At 37.4% G+C, this 25,043-nt stretch overlaps 1 protein-coding gene across 1 annotated transcript in view; it reads left to right on the top strand.

The window, feature by feature from the left end:
* Window positions 1-25,043, top strand: part of PDE11A (phosphodiesterase 11A) — a 429,725-nt gene that overhangs the window by 134,388 nt on the left and 270,294 nt on the right. Inside the window, exon 3 of the mRNA XM_009443807.4 lies at window positions 23,998-24,087. Within this exon, the coding sequence (XP_009442082.1) occupies window positions 23,998-24,087 (90 nt within the window). The remainder of the gene's footprint in view (window positions 1-23,997; window positions 24,088-25,043) is intronic.

Here is a 25,043-nt window from a genome sequence, read left to right as displayed (position 1 = left end):
TAAAGTTCTAAGTGGAATTTATTCAACTACAAAATTAACTGTCTCTTCCCACACCCCCACATTCACCCACATACAGCCTCCTGAAGTAATTTAATTGAGATTAACTGTAAAAGAAACCCAGGAAAATGCAAATGTTGAAAGGGAAGGTAGACCACAGAAGCCACTTCATGGGAATTATGAACTGGAACGAGAGTCTTGTCCTTGTACGGATGAAGCTTCAAGTTCATCCTAGCAGGCTTTAAAATACTGATGCAGCCCTTAAAATACAGTTATAGCATACAGTTACTCAGAGTATAGTAGTATTCCCTGCTCAGGATTCATGCAGTTACTAAGTATCCGTTTAGGTCTGATCTTAGAGACATTGAATCAGTGTTCCTGAACATTTTGCCCAGCAAATGGAGATTCTCAGCTAACAAAAAAGTGGTCTCTCAAAATATGGTCTCTAAACCCCAGAGAGTGTGAACTCCTCTTGAAGTGCCAGGAGCAAAACAGGGTATGAGCCTACACCCTGTGGGCTGGTGCACACTGCTCTTGTGGGAAGGAGGGAACAGCCATCGGAAATGGAGGGAGGAGATTAGGAGATTTGGATGACTGTGAGAGAACCCAGGCTGGGAGCATTTGCAGAGAAAAGTTGGCTAGCCTTGTCTGGATTTTTCCCCTGTGCAACACTCGAGTTCCCCTGCAAACTCCAGCAAGTCTTTTGAAGAAAAAAGATTTCATTTTTTTTAAATCATCCCCCCATGTCGACCTAAAAGAGCACAGTTTACTTTTTCACGGTTCTCAAACACCTTCACTTTAAGGAACATAAATATTGAAAATCTAACTTCAAGATTATGTATAGACTATTCTGTTATTTTTATGTATTTTTTTTTTTTTTTTTTGAGACAGGGTCTTTCTCTGTAACCCAGGCTACAGTGCAGTGGCACAATCATGGTTGACTGCAACCTTGACCTCCCACACCCAAGCGATCCTCCCACCTCAGGCTTCCAAGTAGCTGGGACCACAGGCATGGGCCACCACCCCCAGATAATTAAAAAAAGAATTTTTTTAAGCAGTCCTCCTGCCTCAGCTTTCCAAAGTGCTGAAATTATAGGCATGAGCCATTGTGCCTGGCTATTCTGTTATTTTAAACAAAGTTAATTCTTCAGTTTCAGTCAGAATCAGAACTTATATAGGAACTGGAGATACTGCACTTATATTAGTTTTCTACAGTTTTCTCTCTCTCTCTCTCTGTCTCTCTTTCTCTATTTAGAGACAAGGTCACCATCTGCTACCCAGGCTAGAAGGCAGTGGCAAGACCATAGTTCACTGCAGCTTTGAACACCTGGGCTCAAGTGGTCCACCTGCTTCAGACTCCTGAATAGCTGAGACTACAGGTGTGCACCACCATGCCTGACTAATTCTTTAATTTTTTTTATAGAGATGGGGTCTCACTTTGTGGCCCAGGCTGTTCTCAAACTCCTGGCTTCAAGTGATCCTCCTGCTTCAGCCTACCAAAGTGTACAGTTTATTCTTAGAATCACATAAGTAAAATCTTTACATTCTGTCAAGTGATTGTCATAAAGCTTTGTGAGTATTCATTAGATGAGATTTACCAATTGATGTTTCCTCTATCTTATGGCTTTTTTTTTTTTGAGATGGAGTTTCGCTCTTGTTGCCCAGGCTGGAGTGCAATGGCGCGACCTCGGCTCACCACAACCTCCACTTCCCAGGTTCAAGCGATTCTCTTGCCTCAGCCTCCCGAGTAGCTGGGATTACAGGCATGCACCACCACATCTGGCTAATTTTGTATTTTTAGTAGAGACGGGGTTTCTCCATGTTGGTCAGGCTGATCTCGAAGTCCCAACCTCAGGTGATCCGCCCATCTCGGCCTCCCAAAGTGCTGGGATTACAGGCATGAGCCACCGTACCCGGACTATGTTCTTTTAAAATCCACTGTAATAATATGTGATGAACTTGGCATTATTGTATTTTAAATAATAAGTCAGAGCTTTGAGATACTCTTTTGCTTTATGAAAGCAGTTAATGTTAGTATTTCTTTCTCAAAGGTAGACAAACTAATGCAAAGATTGGGTTACTAAAACAGTTATTTTATTGTCCCATTTTACCAATGATTTGATATATTGTCAGCAAAGGTTTATGGAAAATGTGTTTTTCTGGAACTCCTGTGTTAAACACTTTACTCTTAACTCTTTCATTACCAGGCACCTAATGGAAGAGTTTCACCTTTGACAATGTGAACCAACAGTCTGGTATCCTGGAGTGTAATGAGAGTTTTGTTCTCTTATAATCTCAACAGTTAAGAAATGAATGTCTTTCCTCTTCACATTTCCATAGAACAAAATCAGTGCTGGATATTCATATTGGATATTGGACATTTAGGAAATACTTGCTAATTTGACATAAGTACGATGAGTGGCAGGTTTACATTAAGGCAAATTTTTTGAAATTTAATACTAAATAACCAAGAAAGAGAGTATATTTCAAATGCAAAGGTTGACCTGAAAAGTTTGACTAGCTGTCATGGCAATAATTGATTTTTAAAAATTAATGATTGAAAGGAAGAGAGCTATTGTTTGGTTTTATATTTCACTTCATAGGTGTGGGTCAGGGTCACTTGTGCGAAGGCCAAGAGAAAATGAGAGTGGAATATATGTTGGAGTCAGATTGTGAAGGTCCAGGAATGCCCTGACCTGAAGGCAGTAGGGAGTTGCTGGGGACATTTAAGCAGAGACTACATGATCAGATCTGGGGAGTAAATGGTGGCAGAGAGAAGAGGAGATCTCAGCAGGGAGACACTGGAGGCAGAAAGACCAGTGAAGAGATTTTTCTCATGGTGCAGGTAATCATTGATTAGGATTTGCAGATGTGGAATAAAAAAATTACCAGAATGATCCAGGCCTTCGGGTCCTCAGAATGAGCCAGGATTTTAAGTACATAGGCCCCAAAATATCTGAATAGTGGGAGACTGAGTAGAAGGAAAAAAAAACAGGAAATATAGATAATAATAAATAAAATATTATCTGTACCACATTTTGGACTTAAGCAAAATCAATAAATAGCTATGAAATGCTATGAAATTATCAACTCCTCTTTGGAACATATCTGAGAAGCAATCCTTTCCTTCAAACCTTTCAAACCTTAAAATCTGAAACTTGCTGTATCTCTTATTTGTGAGCTTCATATTTTACTCCCTAGAGCTGTTTGCCCTCAGTGCCTTAATTTCTTACTTGCTTATTTGGGTTCTATCTACTGAATTATAACATAAAGATTGAGGAGATATTGAGTTATGTATCAGTGAACCAGTGCCTTAAGCTGATTCTTTTAGACATAGAATTTGTTTCTGAGACAGTGAGAGTACAGATAAGAACATCTGAAGCTAGTATTTTGCTTATAAACTTTCCCTAAAGTATCATGAAATCAAGAAGGAAAACATAAATTCCTTTTTAACTTTAAAAAAATTTAGTAGAAGTACAGATGATAAATCAAGAATCTTTTTTTTTCCTAGAAAATGAAAAAATACTTCTGAAATTAGCTTAAAGCATATATTGAGAATGGCTATCTATGAGATTTTGGCAAAATAAGATTAGTGCTGAGTCTAATGTGGAATTTACACAAATAATGCTTCCAATGACAGGAATTGTTTATTTGTTTTGGTTTCTACTATCTTTATTATCTTGCTAAGTTGATATATATTTAGAGAGAATTTTTGCTACTTTCCTATTCTTCTTCAAATGGAGGAAGGAGATTTGGGTGACTGTGAGAGAACCCAGGCTGGTAGCACTTGCAGAGAAAAGTTGGCTAGCCTTGTCCTGATTCTCCCCCTCTGCAACACTCAGGTTCCCCTGCAAACTCCAGCGAGTGTCCTGAAGAAAAAATATTTCATTTCTTTATTTGATCTTCCATGTTGACCTAAAAGAACACAGTTCAGTTTTTCAAGGTTTTCTTCTTCAAAGAATAGGGAAGATAGTATACAAGAAAAGATTGCATAATGTAAAAGTTGATTCTTTATCTACCCCAACCCACGCCTGCCTTGTAAGCTTCTTGGTAGCTGTGTGTATGGGAAGATCTGCCCCACATTCTCCTTTGGTAAGTGATTGTGCCTAAAGAAAGCTTAACAGTCGGCAGAATGTGAACCAACATATAAAGCCATAAAGATATATATTTGTGTGTATGTGTGTATGTCAACTCAAGAATTATTTCTTGAGAAGCATTGTACCAGAGATTGTGCCCTGTTTTAGAAGGAGAAAAAAATAAATAAAATATTGACTCTGATATCAAGGAGTTCACTTTCTCTTCATGATTTGACACTGGATCTTATAAATTCCTTGAGTGATGGCCTTCTCTAGCTCTCGTGGCCATGAATAAGTGTTAGAGAAGTCATGGAATCAAACTAACTTGCAAGAGTTAGTCTGCCAGAGATATTCGTAAGGAAAATTTCTGCCCTTTAAGACCAATACAAATAGGCATCATTGCTTTTGGCTCAGGCAAAACTCTACTTGGTAGTCAGCATTTCTGTAGTGTCAGCTGAGGTCAGGCTCTGATTCGATCATGGCCATGGATGCTATAATATATCAATATAAATCCAAAATACAATTTGGGTTCATGTGTGATCATATTACATTTATTTGAGTAAGTGAAAACAAGAATTTAAAGCCATGGCTCATATTCTGAACTATTTCTTTTAAAGGAAAAATAAAAAAGGAGATGGCGAAAATCTACAGATGTTTCTTTAAGCCAACACAAGCTGTGTCCGACTTGCTTACTCATTAAATAATAAATTACACTTTAGAGTAAAGCAGATATCTGGGTTTCTTGACCTGGTGAATATATGTCTTTATATATGACATTTTCTATATATTATTTTAGACCTCTTACAGACTGTGTTATTTATTAATTGATTCTTTTATTTATTTAACACATATTGCTTGAGCCACCACTCTGTGCTGGGTATTGCGCTGGATGTTCAGAAACATCAGCCTAATATTCTTAAGAATTCCGGAATATTTTTAGAAGTAGATTTCAAATTTTATGAAATCTAAATAAGCGAGGTAACAGTGAGAATTCTGCCTGAAATGAAGTTTAATTATAACTTTCTCAAATAACTTTATATTTGTGTACATTTATTATCTTGGACATTCAGCATCTTGATAGGAGGACTTGATTTTCCTCTGGAGAACTGTCTTGTCCCCACCTCTTAGCTCAAAGCTCTACTCAAAGCTCAATCATGGGCATATGGCTAAGTTCTGGCTAAGTCTACTAGAGGATTGGTTTTCTTTGGCCTCAGAGATTGGGTCAACAATGACCACGTGACCCAATTTAGGTCAATGAGAGTGAGGGACAGCTGAGATAAAAGGAGGATGGGTCAGAATTTTAATGACCTCATTCAAGGTCTTATTCATCACTTACTGAACCTAGCCCTACCCCTGTACTTACTTTCTTTTCTTTTCTTTCTCCTTTTTTTTTTTTGTTGGGGGAGAGACAGAGCCTCGCTCTGTCACCCAGGCTAAAGTGCAGTGGCACAATCATAGCCCACTGCAACCTGAAACTCCTAGGCTCAAGTGATCCTCTCACCTCAAGTCTGCCATGAACTGTGACTGTGCTACTGCACTCCAGCCTTGGCAGCAGAGCAAGACCCTGTATTTTTTAAAAAAATTAAATGAAAATAAATAATAAATTAATAAATTAAAAATATTTAATATAAAAGTACTGCATTAGAGGTATGTACAAAGAGCTATAAAAGTATTAGAGCTATAAAAGCATATAAAGTGCCATTTCTTTGGTGGAATGAGGAGAATGCAGAGAGACAATGGTAGAGCAAATCGAAAACTCCAGAAAGATTTTATTGAGATATTTGAACTGGTCCTTGTAAAATAAGTAGAGTCTGACAGATGCACAAAGTAGGCAAGAAGGTTCTACAATGAGGGAATTATGATGAACAAAGACAGAGGTATACAACTTAGTTGTACATGGGCATGGATAATCTATTGTGACTGGAATACAAGAAATGTAGAGGGAGAAGAGTGCTGGAAGATGAGTCAAGAAAAGTCCACTGTGTGTTGGGAATAGATTATGAAGGGCTTTGAGTGTAGGCCCTGTAAGCAATAGGAAGCCATGGAACAGCCAGAAAGGTAGCTTGGATTGGGGTGGGGGTGAGGGAGTGGGAAGTGATGATTAAAGGAAGCAGACAATGTTGAGACATAACTAACAGGTAAAATTAGCTGGACTCGGTGATGTCAGGTATGGGACATGGCTCTAGGTTTTTGGGTTCAGCCCTTTGTGGCAAGATGGTGCCTTCACTAAGATATACTCCTCTTGGAAGAGAAATAAGTGGTTGAGGGTGTTTAATTATTATTATTATTATTTTTTGTTGTTGTTATATATTATTTTTTAAATTTTATTATTATTATACTTTAAGTTTTAGGGTACATGTGCACAACTTGCAGGTTTGTTACATATGTATACATGTGCCATGTTGGTGTGCTGCACCCATTAACTCGTCAAGAGGGTGTTTAATTATGAGTTCTGTCTTGGACATAAAGTATTTGAGGTGCTTTTGAGACATCTAAGTGAAAATATTGAGTAAGCTGTTCTTGGGCTCAAGGGGGTAACCTGGGTTAGAAATATAAACTTGAGAGGGGTAACCTGGGTTAGAAATATAAACTTAAGAGTCATGCATGCAGAGGTCAATTTAATCCAGTGTTGTAGATAAGATTTTTTAGAAAGAGAGGAGAGTGAGATAGGAAGTCTCAGAATCAAGCCTCGAGGAATGCTAAAAAGTAAGTCAGATGGGAAAAAAATCATTCTGCAAAAGAACGTGAGAAGGAGGAAAGTTTTGTAAAGTTAACAAAAGTAAGATATTTTAATGATATTCATTTGAGATAATTATTTTTCCCTTCCAGCTTCCTGTCTGTCAGATTTCCCCATTCATCAGGCCACAGACATTCTTGGGATGTAGCTAGGGAAGAAGTCCAGCTGTAGATACCTTTAATTTGAGTTTAGTAGGATAATTTTTATGGTTTCCAATCCCTTTTGTGGAAAGTTGTTGCTAGCTTTATGCTGTAGGAACGGCTTTTCTGAATACTCTTTTGCTCACCATCCCAGTTCACTCAACATCTTGATGCAGATATACAAGGTCAGTGGTTGCATTTTGATATGAAAGTGGTCTATAGTATGTGGGTCTGGAAGAATATGTATAGTGAAGGAGAAACAAGGTTTGAAATGTACGAAGTCAGAAACTAGTCTATGGAAAAAAAATCTTCCAATCAGACTTGTAAAATGTGGTTTTTCATAGATGCCTATTCAAATAGAAGTTTTATGCTCTCCTATCAGGAGCATACTCAAAAATGCAGCATATGCCATGATAAACATGCTTTTTTTCTCTCTTTTTTTTTTGCTTTTAGATGAGAATTATGCAAAATATAATTTATTGGAATTCCTGCATTTGTAGGACACAAACCAGTACTAGTAGTGCAAATAGGAAATGTGTCTCTGGGTAAAGTTGTATGTATTATGCATCCCATCATAAATAATATAAAGCTCATTTGTATCAATATGCTAATGAAAATGGAATTATTTTCTGTATATCTATAGGAAAATAATATTAAAAATTATAGTTACATGCAGAGGCAATAAAAAAGCATGCTGTCAAAAATTTGGAAAAATTAATACAAATATGCTACGTTTCTGGATCTTGCGATGTTTGGGATATTGTCAATTTAAAAAAAACCTTGTACATTATGATTTCTTTCCTAATTCTAAACAAAAAAAAGTTATTTTTGAAACAATTTTTTTTTTTTTTTTTTTGAGATGGAGTCTCGCTCTGTCGACCAGGCTGGAGTGCAGTGGCACAATCTTGGCTCACTGCAAGCTCTGCCTCCCGGGTTCACACCATTCTCCTGCCTCAGCCTCCCAAGTAGCTGGGACTACAGGCGCCCGCCACCACGCCCGGCTAATTTTTTGTATTTTTAGTAGAGACAGGGTTTCACTGTGTTAGCCAGGATGGTCTGGATCTCCTGACCTCGTTCTTCGCCTGTCTTGGCCTCCCAAAGTTCTGGGATTACAGGCATGAGCGACCGCGCCTGGCCCAAAACAATTTTTTAATTGAAGCAAAATATACATATATAATTTACCATCTTCACTGTTTTTAAGTATAATAAATAGTACTCATGGTGATAATAAATAATAAATAAATTTCTAAGAATAGAATTGTAAAGACAAAGGCCTGTACTTTTTAAAGGCATTTTATATATTTTGCAAAACTGTTCTTCAGAATTGTTGCACCAATGAATCTCCCTCAATAATTATATGAGAATGTTTGTTTTCCCATATTATTATTGGCCCTGGGTATTAATTTTAATGATAATATTTGTCAATATAGTAGGAGAAATCTGATAGCTCATTGTTATTTTAATTTATATTTCTTTGATAATTAGTGTCCTGAACACTTTTTGTTCTTCTTTTCGCTATTTGTGTTTCTTTTTGGCAAACTTCCTGTTTATATCTTTTGACCATTTTTGAGGTATTTTTTTTTCTGATTTTTTCCTACTTAGATGTTCATAATTATCATAAACGTTGCAAATAATTTTCCCAGTGTGTTTTGCTTTTTAATTTATTTTACATATTGAGATATAGATGTTTTCAATTTTAAATGAGTGTGAAGTCTCTCATATAATTTCCACATATAGGGTATGGTTGGAAAGGCCTTTCACAATGAAGAACTATGTAAATGTTTACCATATTTCCCCTATGGCTTTTATAGTTATATATTTTTATTCTATCTTTAATTTCCCTGGGCTTTTTCAAAAAGGATTTTCTAATTTTTAGGCTTTTTTCCAAATGATGAACTATGTCCCAACACGATTTATTGATGAAACCATCCTTTTCTTATGTATGAACTTATTTTATGTATTTTGTTCTGGACTTCTGTTCCTTTAAGTTGCATGATTATTATGTCCTTAGTACTATTCTGTTTTGGTCATCATAACCTTACAATTGGTTCCTCTTATTTCTCGTTTCATTTAATATTGACTATTGTTAAACATTTTTCATTTCATTTGAATTTTAGAATTACCTTTTTTTTTAAATTCCAAAAATATCATTCTAAGTTTCACTAGAATAAAATTTATAGATTAATTTGGACAGGTAATTGATATCTTTTTAATATTGATTCAATATCTTTTTATTGAGAAATATGGCATATTTTTCCATTAAAAAATCTTTAATACCCATTATAACTTATTAAAAATTTTATAGCCATTGGGTATTGGATTTTATCAAATGACCTTTTAGAATATTAAGATGATCATTTTTTCCTTTAAAAGTTAATATGAAAGTTTGGAATAATTGATCTTGAAACATTGAACAATCAGTTTATTCTAAATATAAATTCTTAGTCATGTTCCATTTTTCAATATTTCGCTAAATTCAACTTTCTAATATACAGATATGTATAGATATCAAATCTTCTGGCCAGGCGCGGTGGCTCACATATGTAATCCCAACACTTTGGGAGGCCGAGGTGGGCGGATCACGAGGTCAAAAATTCAAGACCAGCCTGGCCAATATGGTGAAACCCCACCTCTGTTAAAAATACAAAAAATTAGCCAGGCATGGTGGTGCGCGCCTATAGTCCCAGCTACTCAAGAGGCTGAGGCAGAAGAATCGCTTGAACCCAGGAGATGGAGGTTGCAGTGAGCCATGATCATGCCACTGCACTCCAGCCTGGGCAACAAAGCGAGACTCTGTCTCAAAAAAAAAAAAAAAAAGTTAAATCTTCTAATATTTTTATTTAGAATGTTTCTTATCTGTTTTCATAAGGGATCTATTCTGTAGGTTTGATTTTTGCATTATTTTTATCATGATGTGCTATCAGTAATAAATAATATGTCTTCAAAAAATATTTGAGAGTCTCCTTCTCTGGATTCTGGAATTGTTTGAATAGCATAGGAATTTTCTTGTTCTTGAATATTTGAAAGAATTTGCCTATGAAGCCATTTGGACTAGCCCCTTTTCTGAGAATGAGTCTTTTACAAGTTTCTTTATTATTTCTGTGGTGACTATTTTACTGAGAAATTCTCAGGTCTTCTTGAAGAACTTGATTCAGTTTTGTTAATTTATATTTTGCTTAAAATATACAAGTTTACATCAGATTTGCAAATATTTAAGTTTGAGATTATGGCAAAAAATGTCTATTATAATTCTTTTCATTTTCTTCTGTAGCTGTGACTCTATTTCCTTGATCACTTCTGTTTTAGTATATTTTCAGGGTTTTGCCCCTCTGATTAAACTAGCTAGTGATTTATTTGCCTTATTGCTTTTCCCTACATGAGCTATTTCTGGATTTATTTATCAATTCTAATGGTTGTTTTCTCATTTACTATTTTCTGCTTTTATTTTAATTAATTCTTTCCTTCTGCTGTCTTTAGGCTTATCATTTATTCTTTCTGCTTACTTTGTATGTATTTGAGCCCTTAAAATAAATAGCTGAACCATGAAGAGAAAGGAAGCAATAAAGGACAGGCTGAGACTCTGTTGCAGACAGACTGAATATGGGTGGAAAGTAGAAACTGTGAATAGGGGCAATAAAGTATTTTGGCTTCGAAGCTAGCATCTTAGTTTGTAAGTTAGACTGTTCTAGGATACCAAATGAGAAATCTTGCTGAATTACTGATGACTCATGTAGACAGTTTCCCCTCTGCTATTTTGGATTGATACCCCAGTTTGTTAATAAATGATTGGCCCTTCACAAAGTTTTGTTTGTTGTTAGGCCAAACTTTAAAGCTCTTTTTGTCTTCAAGGCTATCCATTAAGAATGCCCTGAATTTACTAGGTACCACTTTTGTGTTTTAGTTGCATAGATACAACTTACGAATTTTATCAAGGCTTTTACACTTATAATATTCATTTTAGGGTACTATTACATTAATTAAATATTAATGCTCTAAGCATATTTTCATAGCCTTCTCTGTTTTAAACTCCACTGGAGAATATTACTGGAAATTAAAAAATAGTATGGTTTATTATCCATGTCATTGGTGTTGCATTTGGATGATGAATTATTTTGGAAATTAAAAAAAAAGATATATAAGTAGAATAATCCCCTCTGGGTCTCATGTGTTTCTCTAAATAGCAATTTTATATTTCCTTATTATTTTTCCTGAGATTATTACATATCTTCCACAGTGTCTGTAAAATGCTAAGCCACAGTCTTAAATATTGGAGATACTTTCTGATGAGCTTCTAATGAGATTTTTAAAAATACTGTATGTGGTATGAAAATGCTCATGCAAATGTAGTTTGAAAAAGACTAGTATTTAATATGTGTAAGACATATTTATACCTTACATTTTAAAAAGTTAAGACAATGGAGCACGTTGGGATGGATAGTCAGTGTGTTTAAATTTATAGCTTTTCTGGATGGGAAACAAAGCTTACTGTGTTCTTGTCACATTGCAATGATGAGAGGATCTTGGCTACTGTTGCAGCAATGGTGAGAGATCTGGGAACTATTACCAGAGATGGTGAGTGATGGCAGTGCTGGAGCAGGGGAAATCAAGGCCATGGGAACAGAAGTTTCAAAAGCTCCTGAATTGCTTATGCCTACATCTGGATAGCAATCAATGATGGCTCCCAGGATTTGGAATTGGGTGATTTGAACTTTAATTTTTTTTTTTGGCACATATACGGTGGTTTTGGAGGCGGAAGCCCTCTTTCTTTGGAAGGACAAGGGGAATTGAGATGATAAACTTGGTTTCAGAATGCTGAGTTTGTGGTACTGTAAGAACCTTCAAGTTGGCCGGGCACGGTGGCTCACGCCTGTAATCCCAGCACTTTGGGAGGCTGAGGCGGGGGGATCACGAAGTCAGGAGATCAAGACCATCCTGGCTAACACAGTGAAACCCCGTCTCTACTAAAAATACAAAAAAATAAATAAATAAATAAATAAAAAATTAGCCGGGCGTGGTGGCAGACACCTGTAGTCCCAGCTACTCGGGAGGCTGAGGCAGGAGAATGGTGGTGAACCCGGGAGGCGGAGCTTGCAGTGAGCCGAGATCGTGCCACTGCACTCCATCCTGGGCGACAGAGCGAGACTCTGTCTCATAAATAAATAAATAATTAAAATAATAATAAAATAAAATAAAATAAAAAGAACCTTCAAGTTGAAATGTCCTCTAGGCACCTGGTGATGTGAAGCCAGAGCACAGAGAAAATGTCAGCACTAGAGAGCCCACTTTGAGAATCGTTCCAGAGGTAACTACTGAAGACACAGATAGAAGGAAGGGACTTTGGTGCCTGTTCGGTCACTATGGTTGAATTCAGAGTTCAGTTCAGTCTAGGACCAGGAATACTAAAATTAGACTATAAGATAGAGGAAGCAAATGTTTTCAGAGCTCAAGCTGTGTCTGGATTAGAGACTGAAACGTGGGTCTGAAAGGTAGCAGATGTGACTGATTAGAAGTGGGGTTAGGGATGTAGGAAAGTGAAATCAGAGGCAGAGGGAATTCGTGACAAACCAAAGTTCAAGAGCAGAAGGAGGAAGACTTCTCAGCTGCCTTAAATATATGGCAGTACTGAATTTGTTGTCTTTTCTGACTCTTGCTCAAAGGTTAATTCCTGCATAGCCAACCCACTTTATTTTGCAATATTCTTATATTGTAGAAATAAATAAATGCTTAGAGGGAGAATGTAGAAAGGGACAGTTAGAAGACCAAAGACTGAACCCGGGAATATAACTTGAACGTGAGTGTCAGAAACATAGAAAAAGATTAAATAGGGGTGTATAGTCCATGGAAGCCAAAGTTTCATATCTAGCTGGTGATCAAGTGTTAAAGGCTGCAGAAAATAAGAATGTAGAATAGGTGTATTTCATGTTCAGGTAATTGGGATGTCGTAGACAGGCCACAAGCCAGCCATTTCTGAAGACTGCAAAATTGTAAGCAAAACGACAGGGAGTGAGGACATGAAGCCAAGCAGATGTAGATTACACAGTGAAGGTGGAAGCAATACCAAATGAAGGGAAACACTCCTCCTTTGAAGGGACAGGGAGAACCCAGACATAGGAAAGGGTGGGAATGCAAGATGGCACAGCCACTTTGGAAGACAGCTTAGCAGTTTCTTGCAAAGCTAACGATATGCTTACCATGCAATCCAGAAATTGCATTCCTGGATATTTATCCAAATGAGTCAAAAAATTATGTCTACACAAAAACTGGCACATGAATGTTTATAGCAGCTTTTTTCATAATTGTCAAATCTTGGGAGCAATCGAGATGCTCTTCAATAGGTGAATGGATAAACAAACATGGGTATATCCAGTTAATGGAATGTTAATCAGTGATAAAAAGAAATGAACTATTAAGCCATGAAATTATGTAGAGGTACCTTAAATGGATATTGCTAAGTAAAAGAAGCCAATCTGAAAAGGATATATACTGCGTGGTTCCAACTATGTGACATTCTGGAAAAGGCAAAGCTACAGAGTCAGTAAAAAGATCAGTGGTTGCCAGAGACTTAGGGAGAAGGAGGGAGGGATTAGCAGGTGAAGCACTGGGAATTTTTAGGGCAATAAACTATTCTGTATGATACTGTAATGGTGAACATGTACATTTGTCAAAATCCGAAGAATGTGTGACACAAAGAGTGAACCTATTGTAGACTTTGTAGACTAGACTTTAGTTAATAATGTGTCGGTATTGACTCATCAGTTGTAACAAATGTACCACTCTAATGTAAGATGTTAATAATAGGGGAAACTGTGTGTTGGGCAGGGTCTATGGGAAATCCCTGTACTTTCCACTTAACTTTTCTGTAAACCTAAAACTGCCCTAAAAAAAAATCTACTTCTTTAAAACAAAATTTTAAAAGGAATAAAGTACTGATATATCTTCAATATAAATGGACCCTTAAAACAGCATGCAAAGTGAAAGCAGCCAGACACAAAAGGCCACATGTTATATGATTCTGCCTTTATGTAATGTCCTGTACTTTATGAACCAGGAATTATAAAAAGGAAGGAGTTTGATAAACGAGACAGTGAAAAAAAGCCTTCTGCTACTAATAGGAGGAAATAATGTGAATGTATTTCAAATTTAAAGAAAAACTTAGGCATTTCTCATCAGAAAATAGTCTAAGAGGAAATTTTATGTTCGTATGTTCATTGTGATATAATAAGATTTTTCTAGCATTTCAGGGTGTTGATACCTTGACACCTTGACTAAGTTACTCTATTGTGTAGCTTCCTGCATTTATACCTGTGCTGGGTAAGTGGGGAATCATAATGATCTTAATAACTAAAACTCAAGAATGCTTGGATCAAACAGCAGCTCAAACCAACTTTTTGCAGAAGCTGTGAGTTACAAAGGCAGATGGAATAAATGGGCAGGATGATATATGTAGGTCAACCTGCTTATAAAAATAACCTTGGCAGAGTTATATAGGCAGATATCTTTATAAAAGATCTTCACACTGTGAGAGGGAGTAGGCCAAGTTTATTGAGCCATAATATTATTCATCTTAGACAAAGCACTCATAGCTTGTAGGCCTAATGGATTGTATCAAACAGATGACAATTACTGTTTGATTATCAAGTAAGATTCATGAATTCTGAAAATGGAAAATGTTTAATATTCTTAGCACATAAAGGGTACTTACTGAGCAATAAGTAATAGATGAATGTCCACTAAAAAATAAACAAAATAAGCAAAAGAGGCCATATTTTAAAATACAGACAACCAACAAATTATGAAAAGTGTTCAATCTATTAATCAAGTAAATGTCAGTTAATACAAAAATGAGTACTGATTTTATCTGTCGGATAGACAAGATTTTAAAAGAATGGTAATACCCAGTGTTGTATGAGTTGGGGTAAATGAATCCTCTGATTGCTGTTAGTGGGAGTATAAATTGGTAGAGCCTTTTTGGAGGATGATTTGGCAGTAGTAATTAAGATTTTTTGAGCATATATTATTAAGTCTTAAAATTCCACTTTTAGGAAACTGTCAAACAGAAGTATTGTCCAGGTGCATGAAGATTTATTTGTAAGAAAGTTGACACCAGCATTATTTGTAATAAAGAAAAATTAGAAACAATGGCAATGTCTAGTAACAGATACAACCACCCCCTAGAATATTCTGCAGACATTAAGATGAATGAAGTAAGTTCTCTTTGAATTAACATGTAAAGATTTCCAAGATATATTGCCAAGTGAAAAAGAAGGTATCGAAAATAACATAGTGTGATCCCACTTATGTTTACAAACAACCCTAAAACTAGATATTGTGTGACTGTAGCCATAAAACATCCGGAAGAACACACTACAAATGCTAGCAGGGTTGTACCTTGGGAAGGGAGTGGGTAGTGGGACAGGAAATTAAGGGGGAACTGTCGTTACTTTACTCTGTGCATTTCTCTACTGTTTTCTTTTAGCAAAAAGTAAATGTGTTTATATTGTTAAGGATTATTTTAAAGGGTACACAACCCCCAATTAATTAATATTAGTAAAGCATTTAGAATATTGCCTGGTACAGAAAAGCGCTATATAAGTTGTGTGTTGAATAAAGTAAGTTCCAATATCAACGCTTTACTCTAAGAAAATAATAATGGGATTCAGAGAGATTTAATTTCTAGGATGTTTAACCCCAGAATTATTAATCTAAAATTGGAAGCAACCTAAATGTCCAATGTTCTATGATTGACTAAGTAAACTACATTAATCCATACCATGAACAGAGTATTTATGGTAATTTTTAAAAGTTTCTTGAGGTATATTTTATATATCATAAAATTCATGCATTTCAAGTGAGCAATTCAATGACTTTTAGTAACATTATGAGAGGTACAACCATCACCATAAATCAGTTTTAGAACCCACTACCAATAAGATCCCCTATGCCCATTTACAGAAAATCCTGTTACTGCTGCTAACCCAGGCAACCACTAATCTACTTTCCTTCTCTATAAATTTTATGTTTCTGCACCATACAATGGGATATTTTGCATCCATAGAAACTGGTCATAATAGGTAATAGCTAGTTATAAAAAGTGGAAAAAGCTGATAAAATATTATGTATAGGATTAGCCTATTTGGCTTTATGTGAAAGGAAAAAGAGAGAAGAAAACTTGAATATATTCCAAAATGTTAATAATGGTTACCCTTGAGTGGCAGAAATATGGGTATTTTTTTTCTCTTGAAATCTATGATCAGAAAAAAAAAAATTATTTTAGAAAGGACATGGGTCCTGCAATAGATTCCTTCAGGGTTTTCCCTGAGTGTCTGGAAATAAGAGGGTGGGAATTAAAAACTGCCCCCAGGGCCGGGCGCGGTGGCTCACGCCTGTAATCCCAGCACTTTGGGAGGCCGAGGCGGGCGGATCACGAGGTCAGGAGATCGAGACCATCCTGGCTAACACGGTGAAACCCCGTCTCTACTAAAAATACAAAAAATTAGCCGGGCGTGGTAGCGGGCGCCTGTAGTCCCAGCTACTTGGGAGGCTGAGGCAGGAGAATGGCGTGAACCCGGGAGGCGGAGCTTGCAGTGAGCCGAGATCGCGCCACTGCACTCCAGCCTGGGCGAAAGAGCGAGACTCCGTCTCAAAAAAAAAAAAAAAAAAAAAAAAAAAAAAAAAAAAAAACTGCCCCCAGACATGAGAAGGTTATTTCCCTAAAGTTGTGGGGGTGGACATAGGACCAAATAGAAATAAGGTTATTGAGTGATATGAGTAGTACCTGCATGATTCAAGCACTCAGTAGACCAGAGCTTCTAAAAAGTCAAAGAGAATAGGTGTTGATGCTACTAGGCTACTTGCCAGGAACTGAATTCAGCATCTCTGCCCCTGGATAGCCTCCTGGGGATATTTTAGCCAACACTAGCTTGTAGGAGAGGGGCTAGAGTAGTGGAAGGGGGCTCATTCCAATCTCCCTGGGGTCCCAGCTTTAATACTCAGGGACAGAAGTAGAAGCACCTCAATTTCCCTGTCCTAAGAAGGGAACATGGAAGAAGAGTGATGATGCCTAGACAGGAGAAGGGGAGCCTGTAAAGATTCACACTTTAGGATGTGTTCTGCCCCAAATTTGGACCAGTGAGGAGCCCACCTTGGGTTTGCTTTCCTTGCTTCCCTCCCCACATCTCTGATCCATTATCTTGTCCTTGTTTCTGTCTCCAAAAAACAAAGCTTCTCCTTCTTTTTTATTTGCCTTCTTGTTCTCCCTTGTCTTTTGTGAATGAAGTCCCCCACCCTATTCTTCAGAATGTCAATTCTCATAGTGAACAATTTCAAAAGGCATGTAATTGAATCATCTATTCCATCACAATTTTTTTTTTTTTTTTTTTTTTGGAGATGGAGTCTCACTCTTTCACCCAGGCTGGAGTGCAGTGGCACAATCTCAGCTCAGTGCAACCTCTACCTCCCAGCTTCAAGTGATTCTCCTACCTCAGCCTCCTGAGTAGCTGGGACTACAGGTGCACACCACCACGGCCAGCTAATTTTTGTATTTTTGGTAGAGACGGGGTTTCACCATGTTGGCCAGGCTAGTCTGGAACTCCTGACCTTAAGTGATCCACCTGCCTCGGCCTCCCAAAGTGCTAGGATTACAGGCATGAGCCACCGCGCCTGGCCCCATTACAATTTTTAAAACAATGTTTTATATTTATTTGTATCTTTTGGAGACTGTTTTCTTTGAAAAGGGCGGAACACTGGTAGAAAAAGGCATGCCTTAGCCAAGGTCATATATTTTGGTATGAACTAACAAAAGTCATTTATGATTCTGATTCTTAAAATAAAAGCTCCATCTTTTATCTTTATTGAATTTGTGTAGAAACAAAATTGCAGTGATTGAAGCTACACCTCGGGAAGCAGGGCTTTCCTCTGGAATCTCTGGAAAACTGCAAACTCATTTAAAAATTATTTTTAATATTATATTCCTAAAAATGCTCTGAAAGTATTTCATCGTATGAAAATAATGTGACTGCTTTCATATTTTGATATGTTATTTTCTAAATTACTCTACTTGAAGAGTTTATTCAGCATCTGAATCACAACTATCTTAAAACATCCCCAGTTCCAAATCAGTGGGCTCCAAATCAGTGAAGCTTTATCATATAGTTACTGCCTGAGGGCAGAAGTGACTTTAAGAGTCCTGTTTTCAGAATCTACACAAAGGGAGGAGGTGTTACCTGTAGGTGGGAAAACCTTTTTTTCACCTGTTCATTTAGCTGACAGTGATGTGGCTCTTCAAGCTGTTTTGCCTTCTACAAGTAGGGTCCACGAACGGGATGGCCCCCTTCACTAAGATTCTCCAGTGTAGACCCCCGGCATTCTTCAATGATGTATAATTGGACCAGACCACACAATGGGGCTTTAATAGCCTTTCTCTGTGGCTTGCAAGTTTGAAAAGGCTGGCTACCTACTGTCTTTTTTTGTGTACATTGATAGAAGGCCCAGTGCTCAAATTCTATGCATATTAGTGATATTTTAATGAGTTTCCAGGGCTAAAGTGACTTTTTTACATTGTTTAATGATTTTCAGTTTAACTCTCTTTCTGAGTGGGATGTTGTAAAGATTAATTAGCCAATGTTCATAAAGTGCTTTCAAGCCGAAAAGTGCTGCACAAGCGTGTACAGACTCATTTGCTTCTTAGTCATTAAGGCTTTTTAGACCTTTGGCATTCTGAAACTATATAGTGAAGGCCAAATTAGTTGGTTTTTTTGGAAATGAGGGACTTCAGAAAGAGCAGAATAGCAGAATAGAGTGATATATATGTGTGTGTGTGTGTGTGTATATATATATATATATATATAAAGACATCTGTAACACTGGGACTGAAAAAAAAGATTAAAATATTTTGTTTTTCATTTTCTATTTCTACACTGCTTCAGTTTTTCTTACTGCCTCTTTTCAAAAATGTATTTGCCTGCTTCTCCTGCACATTTCTTTAGAAACTCCATAGATCATACTGTCATATGCGTATACATTGTGCAATTGAGTCTGACCCCAGAGGGCTGAATTGTCATGCCAATGAATGACACAGGGTAGAACATTTCCTACATTAACAAAGATTCTCTCTCAGTGTGCAATGAGTCATGAAGGTATAATATTGTCTCCATCCACAGTAATGTTTGGCCAATATATACATTGGAGGTTACCATGATTCAATTAAGCCTTTGATTGAGGCTGACAAAATACAAATTGGCTACCTATGACATAAAGAAGACCTAAAAGAAACCGGAGACAAAGGCAGATAATCTACCAAGATTTTGATTGGCAGCTGGCTTTTTAGCAGCATCAGTTGCACTTGATAAGGGAATAATATGTTTTAAGTACTGAGAGAAAATAAGTGTAAGCCTAGGATTGCATACCCAACTACCTTACCTTTTAAGATTGATTATAAAATAAACATATATTCATACAAAACTAAAAGCATTTATCACCAATGCTAAAAGATACTCTAAAGGATTGTCTTTGGAAAAAAAATAAAACTTTATCACAGAAAGAAGGAAGGAGGTGTTGGAAGGAATGAGGAGGAAAAAACTGGTACACATGTGGGTAAATCTAAACAAACATTAATAATAACAATAGTAATAATGTCCAATAGGGCCAACATTTGGGAGGCCTTAACAGGGAGTTGAAATTTGAACTTTAGCCTGTATTTTTGTGAAAATATTGAAGGAATTTTAGCTGGCTAGTAATCATCTCAGGGATGTAGCTGAAACTAGTGGTAAACTTGAAAATAGTAATGGTGTCATGCAATTTAGTGTACGGGCTGCATATTAACCCAGGGCCTGACGGGAGAAGGCAGGGTGGCTCTTGTTAAATTGAGCTGATCTGTGCATTCCCAGTACAGTGAGTTGGGTGTTCATTTTGCCATTTGCTTTTGTTTGGATGCTGTTATAGGAGCATTAACTTGAAAAATTGGAGTACACAAAACAAGACAGCAGGAGTCTCTTTTGCCATTCAAAATGCCATGTTAAATGCCTTGTAATTGGCTTAAAATGGCAGAGTTTTTGTTGTTTTTCATCTCCACTAAAGGATAAGAATTGGAAGTATATTGTGATATAAGGAGTTTGTTACATTTGTATGAGAAAATTTCATGAAAGTGACATTTGCTAGATGTGTAAAATGGAGGAAGATTGTGGAGTTGCTTTTCCTGAGGTTGTGACAAGTAAATACCATTCATCTGTCAGGACTAAATTGAGGGGTGCTTTGTTGGACACAGTGGGGTAGATGAAAAGAACTAATACCAATCTGATTTGCATGCTTTCTTGATAGTGCATTGTACTATTCATGAAGAATAGCTTATACTACTTGGAAAAAGTATTTGCAAATTCTAAATTTTTAGATTAAAAACTAGGTTTAACAGAAACAAGATTGGATGAGGATGAAGAGATTTGCGATTGACCAACAGTTTGATGTTGGGCTGTTCCTAGGCTTCCAGGGACACTGCAGTGTTCCCACTGGGCTAAGACTGGAACCTCTCTAGCCATGTGTGGAACACAGCCTGGTTCCCGGTCCCTGATTCATTTTCCACTCTATAGCTGGACCCACACCACAGGACCCTCACCTGTGGGCCCAGCTTTGCCACAGCCCCTATCTGTGAGCAGTTCTGTGTCTCTTTAAAACATAGTGCCTCACATTTCATACCTGATGGGCCCCTTCTTTTCTTCTGCCATTTCCCTCCCTTTCACTACCAAGAGTATAAGCTGATCCTTAAAGCTCCACCTGGAGGCGAGGGCCCTGCTACCTGCTGACAGGCTCGGTTTCTTTTCTGCCCAAACTTTCTACTCTGGCCTTCATAACCACACTCTGATGTCTATCAGTGTGGTCTGCTCTCTACCTAGGATTTCCCTTACACCATCTGCTAGACAAATTGCCCCCTGAGAATGGTTGCCTTGTTATCTCCGGAAACTGGGTTTTGCCTGCTCTACCAGAACTGCTTCCTGCTTCTGCAGTCTCCTATGACTGCTCATACACTGGAATAATGGAGTGCTAGTCTTAGTCATCTATTTGCATTGCAGTTAACCAGACTATCATATTAATTGTATGAAAGATATGTATGACTTTGGGAAGCTGGAGAATGTAGAAGTTAAGAAGGTAGATCTTAGGGTTAGGCCACTTGGATTCTAAATTAAGCTTCTCCATTTACTATCTAGGTGACGTTGTTAAGATTTGTAAAGAGTCTGATTTTACTATACAGTACATGCAGGCTAGCAAGTTAGTCTGCCACAGTCTCATGGATGCTGACAGAAGACATGAGACTCCTGGATCAGTGACAAAAAAACAGTTTATTACTCACAACAATAGCAATAGTTTGAGCATCAGCATTTTTGCTGGTTCCCTGACCCCAATAATAGCACATATAGTAGATTGCATGACAGCAGAGGAACCTGAAATGTAAGCAACCCAAATCTTTTATAATGAACGGTGAGCCTGCCTGACCTCTGTCTAGAGGGAGATATTGTCTTTATTATACTGGATAGTAAACACTTCTGTTCTTTGCTCTGAAAGGAGACAGTATCTCTATCTTCCAAGGCTGTTCATTGTATAAGCATTCCAGAAAGATACAGCCAGTGCCTCTCTCTGCCACGTGTACAGAAACATAAAATATCCATAGAGAATTATCTCCCAAGAACTTTGGGTAAGTTCTTAAAGCCTCAGTTTTCTAATCTGCAAACTGGGATTAATGGTAAAACATAAGTGAATATAAAACAGATGTAATGCATATACAATGCTTAACATCATCCCTGACACATAGCATCATGCCTGACACAATGACAGAAGGGCTTAGCCAATGGCAATTACTATTATAAATTATTTTTTCTCGAATAAGATGCAAGCATGTTTACTGAATTCTGTTTTCTCTAGTAAATAGAATATTGCAGCTCAATGATGTTTCGCATTATTTGAATCACCAAAGATTAGAACTAAAAAAGACCATAAACCTGGCATTTACAGATAAGAAAATAGGTTCAAGAGCTTATATGATTTGTTGCACTTCACACAGCAAAACTGTAAAAAGAACAAAGATTATTTGATTTAAAATTCAGATTCTTTTTAATTTAACATAATACCTGGAACTCAGTAAATATTGGAATTACAAATGAAGTGAAGCAAGCCTATGATATATTAGAAAACATTTCACATCGTCATTTGATCACTCTCCTCTTACTTGCTTGACTTACCAACCACCTTAAATTTGTCCCCTGAAGGCAAAAATAAATAAAACAAATAAGTAGTGGAAAGTTAAAGTAAGTCTCCTGCTTGCTTTTATCCCCGTTATAGTCACTGTCTCCATGGCAGAAAAAAACAATGAGCCAAAAACAAAACCTCCAGAAAACTACAAGGAAAGTGCTTGCTCTATGTGTAGGTGATATTGAAAGTGGTCCCATTCTGCCTAAAGGCAGGGAAATTCTAATGGAATATCTGGCAGCTTTATGCCAACAGCTTTATCTTGGCTTATGGACAGACTTTCTAAGGTATGAGGGGGAGTAGCAAGAAAGGGGAAAGTAGGGGGTAACAGAAATAACATCTAGTTCCAGAAGGCAACATGTGAAAATCCAGGGAAGGAATTTATCCCCAAAACATCTGCAAAAATCACTGATTTTTGTATGTCTTCTTAATTCGGATCCCATTGTTTCTCTATCTTCTTTAAAAATGAGGTCATAGCTTTAGTTTTTATATGGCTCTGAAATTCTTTCCAGGACCCTAGGTCAGAGTTGATCATGCCCAGGTAACCAAGGAAAGATTTTAATAGGAAATTCAGCGATAGGGAATGTGAATTGCCCTTCATCTTTTGTGTACCTCAAGTCCTCTGCATAATTGCCTTGCACTCCAGGTGATTCTGTTCTGGATGTCCTGGGTGCTTCACAAGTGCTTCCTGAGTTGGTGGAGGCTGCTGTCATCCCTCACCCACAGCGGGCACTGCACTGCCCTCTGCTGGTTACAGCAGGAATTGCTCTATTTTGCCAGCGCTTTGTACCTCTTCCTAGGGCACCATTGTGTGTGTGCGTGCGTGCGTGTGTGTGAGAGAGAGAGACAGAGAGACATAGAGTCTATGATATAAACATGCTTTTTTCCCTCTTGCTTTAGAGAAGTCCCAAGTATGTCACTTGTTTCATCTACATTGCGAAGAATTTAGGGAAATAGTTCTTTCAGTTTTTACTTGGAGCATTCTATCTCTCTGGAATCAGAGATTCTGGAGATGAATTTCTTGAGAGTGCAAGGCAGTAGTAAAAATCCCTATGCCTAAACCTCCATGATGAGAAAGTCTTTGTTAGGGGTAGGCCCATCACGGCTGGGTGTTTCTGCCCATAGGAGGACTTCTCCATTACAGGCTCCCAGCCTTTCCTCATCAGGCTTCTGCAGAAGCATCCCACCAGTATGATTTGTGTCCAGTTATGTCTACACAGTGGCAGACACAATTAGAACTCTGTCGCAGAAGGCTGCCAGGCCTGCTGACCCCTAGTTCCCACTGGGCCCATCCTGACAGGCATGTTTAAAACTGGTAGCAGATAGGTCTAGAATCAAGCTGAAATCCCTGCTACAGATGTGAATTGTATGCCATATACATATGGTATATGCCATATGCCAACGAAAGAATTGACTTATATCCTGCCTACCTCCAAATGTGAGTATGGGCACATGCCTTAAATTCCAGGTATATCACAGTTCATTTACTTATTTATCCTTCTTTTATCCAAGAAATAATACAAGCTGCTTTAGGCACAGTTCCTATGTCACAGCCCTCATAATGTGTTGCTTCACTTTATGTCTTCATAGATGTGAATTCTCTAGTTAAAGCTTGATTTACAACATATTTTAGTTAACTTTGAAAAATATTCATAATGAAGTTAAAATACTAGTATCAACAACTCTCTGTACTCAATCTCTATAGATGCAAATAAAGTATTACAATCAGGCATATGGAGGAAGTGTGCAACTTAGTCTACAAGGGATGTATCAATGTTCTTATGTTTTAATGTTCTTACTACTCTCTTTGTCCCAGGTTATGCAGATGTATCTTCCATTTTGTGGAATCGCCATATCTAACGCTCAGCTGTTTGCTGCCTCAAGGAAAGAATATGAAAGAAGCAGAGTGAGTAAATAAAAACATTGTTGACACTCCTCAAAACTCTCTTTCTGGTTTCTGTAAGTCATTATGTCTTTTAAAAACAGCCAATGAATGATCTTTGAATAGTACAGGAATCTTTTTTATTTGTATAATTCTGCAAGGCTGTGGTTGAAGATACACTTTAAGCAATAAGCCCAAATGGAAGTGGATACACATTATCTGTTGTTATTTGGGGGAAGGGGTACAAGCTTCTTTTAAAAATGAAATTGGCTGGGCATGATGGCTTAAGCCTGTAATCCCAGCACTTTGGGAGGCCAAGGTGAGTGAATCACCTGAGGTCAGGAGTTCAAGACCAGCCTGGCCAACATGGTGAAACCTTGTCGCTACTAAAAATACAAAAATTAGCCGGGCGTGGTGGTGGTGCTTGTAGTCCCAGCTACTCGGGAGGCTGAGGCAGGAGAATTGCTTGAACCCAGGAGGCGGAGGTCACAGTGAGTGGAGATCACACCACTGCAGTCCAGCCTAGGTGACAGACTAGACTCCATCTCAAAAAAAAAAAAAAAGGAAATTAATATCACATCTATACTATAAGGCAGCAGATATATCCTTGCTTACTTATGGCTTTGAAGCAATAACACAATTTGGTGATGCTTTTACAACTAAGTTCCTTTAAGAAGCAAGTTATGTTACAAACATGATCTTACCCCCACTTCCCAGATTTTATTTTTGAATTGAAACAATTTTTGGATTGAAACCATTTTTGGATTGAAAGGGTTTCTGAAAGTGCCCTTCACTAGATACTTGGAACAATAATGCAAAGACTGTTTTATAGTATTATAAAGAAACACTTAGAGAGCTCTTTTATACCTTCAGGAGCTATAGATCTAAGTTGCAAAAAAGGCAAAGTCTAGTACTCAAAAAATGCTACATTATCAAATAGAGATTAAATTATATTATACTCATTCTAATTTTAAATATAG

Source organism: Pan troglodytes, chromosome 13, assembly GCF_028858775.2.
Source record: "Pan troglodytes isolate AG18354 chromosome 13, NHGRI_mPanTro3-v2.0_pri, whole genome shotgun sequence".
In the NCBI taxonomy this organism is placed as follows: Eukaryota; Metazoa; Chordata; class Mammalia; order Primates; family Hominidae; genus Pan; species Pan troglodytes.
This window is presented reverse-complemented; position numbering and strand designations above follow the sequence as displayed.